This window comes from Trachymyrmex septentrionalis, unplaced genomic scaffold (assembly GCF_001594115.1).
Source record: "Trachymyrmex septentrionalis isolate Tsep2-gDNA-1 unplaced genomic scaffold, Tsep1.0 scaffold330, whole genome shotgun sequence".
Taxonomy (NCBI): Eukaryota; Metazoa; Arthropoda; class Insecta; order Hymenoptera; family Formicidae; genus Trachymyrmex; species Trachymyrmex septentrionalis.
The window spans coordinates 186519-196057 of record NW_017305495.1 but is presented as its reverse complement, the minus strand read 5'-3'; the positions used below and the strand labels follow the sequence as shown (position 1 = coordinate 196057).

Sequence of the window (9539 nt, the reverse complement as noted above, 5' to 3'; positions counted from 1 at the left end):
ATTGCTACCATAAACTTTAAAGAATAGATAATTGAATCATTTTATATTGTTTTTTATTATCGATTACTTTTTCGTAAATATAATATATATTTTATAAATATAATATATATTATTCATTCACTACTAATAATTATAAGTAATATATTTTAGTTAGAAATACAGCATTAATAGGTAATTTAATTATTTTGGTTTTTTAGAAATAATTTCTAAAAATATATATATGAAGTATAAAACTTCAATGACATGTATATAATATGTTAATTTTCCATCATTTAGCATTAATAATTTCGCTGTTATCATTTAAGTAGGATATTTTTATTGCGCAATACGACTATTTCATGTATTGCATTTATTTTTGATAACACTTTGTACTTATCTAAATTAAATGCAGATTAATTATTCTTTTATAGATATTAGAATATGTAATGTCCTGTTTTTAATCTTATTATTGTTTAGAATATATAATTATTGAATTTTCAACATATGCAATCAATAATTTCGATGAAAATGATGAATTAATACAATTAAATTATATTTTGAGTTATAAAAGACATTCTAAAAGTTCGTGTGATAACTTAGCAGTCTTATAAAAAATAACTTATACAATAGCAAATAAACATAATAGAGGTATATTCTGCCTCTCATTACGTCTTTAAATCTTTTTCACTCTTTATCTTTTACCATTTGTATAATTTTCAATATACATAATATTAAAGGCAAACTTATGTCGAGAACTATTAAAAACTGTAACCTATTATACATAATTATTTTGCTTCTTATTCGACATACTAGTACTACTTATTATACTGACGAAACATTTGAAAATTACAAAATAAGTAAGTAATAACGCAAAGATAGTATGCAAAGAGATCTTAGAATAATGAAAAAAATATATACATAATATAATAAGTAACTTTTTATAACCGAGAGAGTCGCATCGTACAAGAAACATAAAACTACGAGACGATAAAGAACACAATCGTGTTCAATTCAACGTTGATTCAAGAAGCACCAGTTAATAGCGACATAGAAGAAGTAACGTAATATATATACAATAAAGTGTATTTAAAAATTCCCAACGATATCTTACGGACGTTAACTGAAAATTCGTCGTGAGGGATGTGCAAGAGTGTGTCTCGCGGAATGTGTGCGGAATAAAACAGAATAATTGTAATGTTTTCAGGAAACGGGAAATTTAAGGCGATGTGGTGATTGCCCGACGGATAAGGGTGAGAGAGATACAACGCCGAATCGCTGTAGACCTCGAGGGGTAACCGTGCACGCTTCGCATCGAGAGCGACACACGACGCGCTCTCAACGGTTACGCAAAATTACTCCTGAAATATCTCGGGAAGATGCGCGCGTCGGGATCGCGCGGCGACGCTTCCACATTACCTGGACAGATTCCCAAACCATGATACCACGTTCTCCTTACACACCATTGCCAGACAACATTGATACCACTTGGGTAGGAGAAAAGTGTGGAGCAACGGAGCGGACAACCAGCGGGCGGCCTCTCTTTCTCTCTCTCTCTCTCTCTCTATCTCTCTCTCTTTCTCTCTCTTCCTCTCGCTTTCCGTCCCTCTATTCGTCTTTCTCTCTCCTTCTCCGGCTCGTTCGCTCTCTCTTTCTCTTTCGTTCCTCTCGCTCTTCTTCTCGAGGGCACCGCACAATCGGGTTGACAATCAGATCCTTGCAAACGAGAACCGTTTCACTGCCGTGTAATGGTACCCCGTTGGGATCTGGTGGTAAGCGACGAATACCGCGGACGCACAAGATGCACAGTGGCGGCAGCGACGGCGGTGGCACAACAGCCGTAACACACCGTTAAGCTTCCACATTCGCCGTGGCAGTCGTAAAGAGATATCCGATGCCACCGACGGGATAACGACGGGAATGATGTCCAATCGGAGCTGACGACGAAAATCGTAGTCGACGAGCGCGATCGCGGGATCGCACGCGTTATCCGTGCATGGCGCGGATACGGCGCGAGGATGACGATGACGACGTCGACGACGACGACGACGACGACGACGACGGCGGCGACGACGACGGCGACGACGACGACGGCGGCGACGGCGACGACGACGGCGACGACGACGACGACGACGGCGGCGACGGCGACGACGACGACGACGGCGACGACGACGACGACGATGACGACGACGACGACAACGACAACGACGACGACGACGACGACGACGACGACGACGAGCTTTTCTCGCGGACGGGCGGGCGTTCGAGGGAGCGAGCGAGCAAGCAGGAGCGTCAACAGCCGCGCACTCCAAATATCCCCCGAATTTCTCTGAATATTTCCGCGAAACAAACAACACGTCGTACACGATATGGAATATATGTTCACCGCTGCTCGCCCGTACTCTCTCGTTGCGATAACTCGCGAATTCGCTCTCTTTCTCTTTTTCTCCCCCTCTCTTACTCACTCTTACTCTCGTTCCCTCTTTCTCTCACTCTCCTTCTCGCGCGCGCACGAGATGCCGCTACGAATGTAATCGGACAGTCGACGCGAGATCCGTTCACATGCGCTCATATGCTTGCTTGCGTTAAAAAAGGTATCGTATATTCGTTGCTTCGCATTTCAGCTGCGTTCGATTTGGCATTCACGGCGCTTATGAGCGCTTTGGGAATGTGAGCTAGAAAGAATCAAGGGAGAGTGAAGCGAATTCATCAGTTCGCCATTTTTAGATATTTTTTTAGTAGCAAGCGGGATATTTAGCCTTTTTAAACTACAGATCCCGGTTACATTCATGCCGTCACCGACGAGATACTATTAAAGACGATCAGTTCTCATGGAAGTCTGCGTAATTTAAAATTTAATTGATCAAGAGTAAGAAACTGATACGATACTTCTTTTATGATTTATTAGTTTTGTAGAACATATATAAATGTTTAAAACTTAATACTCGATTTTTATTTAAAATCGTGATTTTAATGTTATCATCCGAGTTTGATTATCAATGATAACTGCAGAAAAAAAGTTGTAATTTTTCGGCAATATATAAGATATAGTCTAAATTCTAGAATTGAAAAGAAATAATGAATAAGTTGAATCTCGGTTAAAAGTTAATCCGATTAACCATGAATTATAAAACTGAGTCTTAGAGGAATGTTGGCCTCTCTCTTTGGACTTTGAGGTAGGACTGCATCAGGAATCCAAAGCTAATGTGTTTAAATAATTTCACGATTTACGATTAAATCTTAATTCTAGAATTGGTAAGAGACAATGAATAAGTTAAACCTCGAATCGGTTAAGAGTTAACTGTGAATTATGGAACTGGGCCTTGAGGACAGAAGTCTACCACTTCGGAGGAGACCAGGGGTGCGTTTCGTTTCACGCATAATGTGCATGATGTATCATTTTATCCTTGTTTAACACTCGGCGAAAACTAACGACAAGGATAAAATAATACATCATGCGCATTATGCGTGGAACGCAGCTCAGGTCTTGGTTCGAATCTCGGTGTCCTGATATTTTTCTCATATTTTCGCTTATTTCTTACAATGTCAAGCCACAGTTTGTATAGCATGATCTACCAAAGTGGGGTGAACTTCTTTGCCAAGTTTAACAAAAATACAAAAGTTTAGTCACTCATCCGATCCAGAATTCATCGATGCTTTATCTATGATTGTACCGACTATTTATTATATTTCATGGTGATATATGAATATTTAATATAGAAATAAATTTTTATAAGAAGAGTGTGGCATATAATAATGCCATCTACAAATCCGGGGAAATATTTAATAAACAATAAAGATAAAATGATTCCAAAGCCGATATTCATAGCCTCGTACTCGTAGGTTGCAATTTACTTGACGCTGCAATGCTTCATCACCTAATTAAAAGAAAGAATTTTACCAACCAAAGAGTTCTTTCCCAAAGAAAATAAGAAAATTAAAATAATGTCAATTTGACGTCATATTATTTTGATTTTCTTGTTCTCCTTGGATTAAAGCATTTGCAGTTTGAATCCAGTCAATTTTTAAGGTCAGAGCACAGACTCAAACAGAATAATAAAAATTATAATGTCAAAATAACTTTAAAATGAATCAGAAACGATTGAAAAATGACTCTTAATAATTATTTTGGAATCATTTTGATATCATATTAATTTGTTGTTCTGCTTGGAGACCTTTACAAAAGGACAAATTTTATAGTCACATTTACTCAACTTGCATAGCCACCTAAATAAAATTATCCAATCGCATTTCTCTTGTAAAGAGGCACGTGATTGGGTAATTTTCTGTATGCATACATTAATTTATGTGGTTATGCAAATTTCATAGAAAGGAAGGAAATGAAGAACTTTGATTAATTCATTTTCTTCTATTGTATTATATACATTATAAAGACTCTATACTTTGCTTTTATATTTGAGACTGTTTTACATACAATCTAAAGATGTCATGAACCAATCAGAAAGCGATATTCATAGTCCATTGTCGCGTATCGCGTCGCGAATCACGTTGATGTGATGAAGTCAGTACGCAAAACGACGTTCTCATGTCGCAGACTTATGGATGCGGCTAGTGAACTACCGACATCATGAGGGCCTTTCTCCTGTAATCGCAAAATGCTTCCGGACATATTGCTCTCTGAAGAAGTGTCAACTATACAACAATATCCGTTTTTTGGGGTGCTTCTGATGAAAATAAATCGCTGAAATTTATCAAATTAATAGATATTTTTGTGTGTTTTTTACATCCGCTTTTTCAGAAAGTAGTAGCGCGCGGGGGGCATTTTGTGATTATAAGGAAAAAAACATTCTCATGTTCTCTCTTAGATTTCTCACTGCTAGAAACTACAGCAATTAAACCGCACCTATTTTTACATTAAACGTGTATTTCGTTTATCTTTCAATTCTTAACAGCAAATATAAATATAAAACATAGCCGTATTGTAATTTCTAAAGATTTTCAGAGAAAAACTTGAGAGAGGCTATGCCGGCGTTTCATGAGACCGTCGAAAAATCGCCCGTACACTACCGCCAGTACATGCATTTTCGATTTAGATACTACGTAGCTACTTCCATTTTCTGACCCTGTCGATAAAATCATAACCGCGGTCACTTTTACTTTTTTAAATGAAATTATGTAATTTTTTTACATGATATGATTCCTCTAAGTGTGTGTATTTCGCATATAAAACTATTAAAGATAGTAAAAAATCATTAGTTTATAAGATATTTTACATCTGATTCCAGCACATAAATATATATTAACATAATTGAAATATTAAATATCTCGTAAAGTAGTAATTTTTTGATAATCGTACAGCGTATCATATCGTTACTTTGATCAGATGATTTAGGATAATATATGAGTTATTTGATCATTTAGAGAGAGAGGATAGTATATGAGGATAATATATGATAATATATGAATGAAACTAAGAAACAAAGTAAAAAAACGCGCATTAAGTTAATTCATTAGAGATTATATAAAATTAATTATTATTTAGCATTTATTTCTAATACGTTACGTATAATATGTGACAATGAGGGCTTTGACATGCGACCTTGGTGTTTTTTTTTGCGTCACGAGTGAGCTAGACATTACTTATCGATGATTGACGCGCTACTCGTAAAAGCAGATAGTGTGTTGTCTCTGCGTCTCTTTATATTTTCTTTTAAAACGTAATCACTAGTGCTCAATAAAACAACTTTACAATTGTTACAGTATACAGTGAACGATCTTAGTTGCTTGTGTGGTTATTCGTAATGTATATTTAAGTGACAATCATGTAATACGAAATAGATATTTTGCACTCCCAGAAAATTTTCCATGCATGAATATATATAAATATTCATAAACATATATAATTACGTATGAGATGTCCATACATATTTATACATCTTTCTTTTATTTGTGAAATTACTTTTTAGTGTACTAAAAAAAAATAATAATAAGAAAACATCAAAAATAATTAAGTAAAAGGAAAATTTTCGCATTGTTTGTTTAAAAAAAAAATTAAGTTTGGGGAAATGTAAAAGAATTACTTATATAATTGCATGTAAAATTATAGGAACATAGTTATGTATGAGTAAATTTTTTACATTTTTCCAAACCTGATTTTGTCTAAAACAAACAATGCAAAAATTATCCCATTAACTATTAACTATTTTTGATCTTTTTTCAATATTATTATTATTTTTTTAGTATACTAAAAAGTAATTTTACAAAAGAAAGAAAGATGTATGGACATATTTCATATATAATTATATATAATTATGAATATTTATGCATGTTTAGATATGTTATATATTTATACATATTGATGTATAAAAAATTTTTTATTGGACTGTTTATTCGTTTGATATCGGAATGATAAAGAATGGAATTTCCCGGGAAAAATATAATATATAATGAACATATTATATATAATTTTATATAATTATACAGGATGTACAGTAAGTTTTGATGCTCGTGTGTAGATAGAGCGGACTAAACTGAGTCGAAAAGTCTCTACCATTTTACAATTTTTGCATAGTTAACAAAATATTAATTATTAAAAATTGCTGAATATTGCTTTTCAATTTTTTACTCAAATACTATTAACTTTAGAGAAAAACAGTAAGAAACGAAAATTATTTATTTTCTTCTCATAAAGTTTTGAGAATTTTTTCAGAATTTTTTAATACCGTATTTTTTTATGTTGGTAAAAATATTTGCCAATAAGAAAATGCAGTACTAAAAAGTTTAAAAAATTCTAAAAAAAATTCTTAACAAACACCCTGTATATAATTATATATATGAAATATTTGTTTCATGGATTATTGTATATTATTTGACGATACACAAAAAGAATAATTTTGCTGAAGTATTTTATAAAAATTCAGATAGATACAGATCTAAAAATAATTTTGTTTGTTTATCAAAGTAATCTGATGTAAGAAACTTGAGAATGATAAGTAATACTGCTAAAAGTTTTAATTCTAGCAACCAGCTTGAGCGTCCTTCATAATTATTTTAATAGTCTAACAAAATTATTTTTAAATATAATCAAATCTATCTATCTAAATCTATCTAGCTAAATTTGTAGATACTTCAAGAAAACTGTACTTTCCATGCATGGATCATAATTATTCTTAACAACGATTTGATCTAGAATATATATCGCAAAATACCTCGAATTACTGCTCAAGTTACTGCTTTAAATGTAATTTACTTTATACTTTGAGGTTGGTAAACGTAGAATAATATAATATATATACCAATTAACGTAATTAATTAACATATACGTATCTATCATAGATGAATTATATCGAATTTAAAGGACAAAGTAGAAAATATGTAATAATAATCTATTCATTGGAAACACAGTAAAATATATATATATATAAAGTTGGATCGAGCCAATGTATTCTATCTTCAATAGCTAACTTTTATCAATAACAGCAAAGTTTGTATCACCAACTGATATTTAGCTAATATTACTAAGTTCTATTTTTACGTGTTTATTAAACATGATCCAAGGTAATTGTTTGTATAATTGTCGGATCACTCATTAAAAGTCTTTTTTTTTGTAAGTTTAATCATTCAGTTGTACACTTATTGCATACTCGTAATAATGCTAATATCGGCGATATCATAATTTTAAACTTATAACGCTAATGCTGGCGGTACTGTAATGTTTAACTCAAAAAATACTTAATAAAAAAATATATTGTTATAGTATTTCAAAATGTTCTCGAGATAAGATACAAGAGTATGTAATGAAAAATAGAGGTTTTCATTACAAAATAATGGATATTGATAAATGGACATAGATCTGACGACATCATCTAAAGTCGATAAGATCAAAAAGAAATAAATAGCTCTTTTTAAACTCTACAACTTTTGTGTCTGACATATTTTTCTAAAAAATGTATACTTTTTAAAATATTTAACCGTTCCGGAACTTTTGCCCCTCACTGTATAATATGTATAAATTTTATTTTTAATTAGCGTAATTTTTTATATTATATATTATATTATTATAGTTTTTTAAGGAAAATTAAAGATATTACTATTTAAATTAAAATGAATGAGACTAAAAAGATACGTACTACTTGAACTTTATTCTTTTAAAGTAGCTGTATTCAATTATTTTTTGAAGATACGCGTGTACTTTTGACGATGTATTTATTTTTTAAAAGTAATTTTGCAATAATTAATTGAATCTGATACTAATCATGATTAAAATTTAACGTTGTTATTAATTATTAGTAATTTTTATTTACTTAAATAAATTTTTTTATTTAGAAAAATTATGTAATCTATTTTATTATAGTATAGTATGAATAAAAAAAATAATATGATACACAATCTTAATGACATAAACATATGTTTAAACATTATTTTAATATTTTGAATTTATATTCATAAAAAAGTAATGATTTTACCTTTTTCCTTTTGGCTAAAGCGAATGTATTTGCTGTAGAATCTACATTAATCTGTGAAACCACTTCATGTTTGATTAATAAGCAGATGCCTTATACAGATAACTAGAAATAAGTCTCTAGATCTAGATTAGACTCACTTATGAGCCAAAACATTTCCATGCGCCGTTTTAGTAGAGCGAGACGAATGAAGAATAAATAATAAAGGATAGACGCCAGCCTGAATTATATCTGTTCAAACGTTACGTCATTGCAATATACAACATTGTAACTCGTTGCAGGAATACCCCGGTGAAAATTTTTCTCATAATTTTTATACGAATTGGAATATTTTTCAAAAATACTCAGAAATATTCGGAAAGTTTACATCTTCTCTCAGAATTTTTCATACAAATAAATTCTGAAATTTTTCATTCCATAATTTAAAAAAAATATTTTTTAATTTTTAGATTTTATATTTCATCAGAAATTATATTTACAAAAAATTTTAGAAATTTTATGATATTTTATAATTAATATATAAAAATATATTCTGAGAAAAGATGTAGATTTTCTGAGAAATGTTCCAATTTGTATAAAAAAATGTGAAAGTTATAAAATTATATAGAAATTCTCTGAAAAATTATATGAAAAATTTTGAGAAAAATTTTTACCAAGGTATTGCTGTATGGGAATATTCATATTTTCTATAATAAGAAACAAGAATGCTAGAAGAAGATCGGTGTAGCATAATAATTATGGGTATCACACAGGCAATAATTAGCAAAATAAAAAACAGATATTATATTATGATTGCAAGTAGAGAGATGAGCTCTATCGGCTCCTTTATTCATACGATGCTTGGACAAACCTGTTTCAAGCTATCCTTTCTTATTATGCTCTATCTCTATTGAGACGACGAAGAGATGGAAATGTTTCAAATCACGAGCCAAATTTTGGACTTGTTTTATTTAGAAGGATTTTTATACTGTTTGTGCATTTTTCTCTCAGGCTTGTACTTCTGCCGAGGCGATTTTGAAATTCATAACTTCTAGATACGTTATTTTTCACATCTATGTTCTGTTCCTGCACTAGACTTCTAGAACTCTCTTTCTCGCTTTAAACAAATATCAAACGTATATCTATCTAATTAAACGTATA

At 31.6% G+C, this 9539-nt stretch overlaps 2 protein-coding genes across 3 annotated transcripts in view; one reads left to right on the top strand and one right to left on the bottom strand.

Annotated features, from left to right (window-relative positions):
• Positions 1–1550, bottom strand: part of LOC108750190 (flocculation protein FLO11) — a 6894-nt gene extending 5344 nt beyond the window's left edge. The window contains exon 1 of one of the 2 annotated variants that reach the window (XM_018489496.1): positions 1396–1550. In XM_018489496.1, coding sequence (XP_018344998.1) covers positions 1396–1442 — 47 coding nt within the window. In that variant the 5' untranslated portion in view covers positions 1443–1550. The remainder of the gene's footprint in view (positions 1–1395) is intronic. The other variant, XM_018489497.1, reaches the window with a different exon arrangement.
• A 4122-nt stretch (positions 1551–5672) lies between these two features.
• The window catches only part of LOC108750186 (ATP-binding cassette sub-family G member 4-like), a 17343-nt gene continuing 13476 nt past the window's right edge, over positions 5673–9539 (top strand). Inside the window, exon 1 of the mRNA XM_018489485.1 lies at positions 5673–5761. The gene's annotated coding sequence lies outside the window, so the exon portion shown is untranslated. The remainder of the gene's footprint in view (positions 5762–9539) is intronic.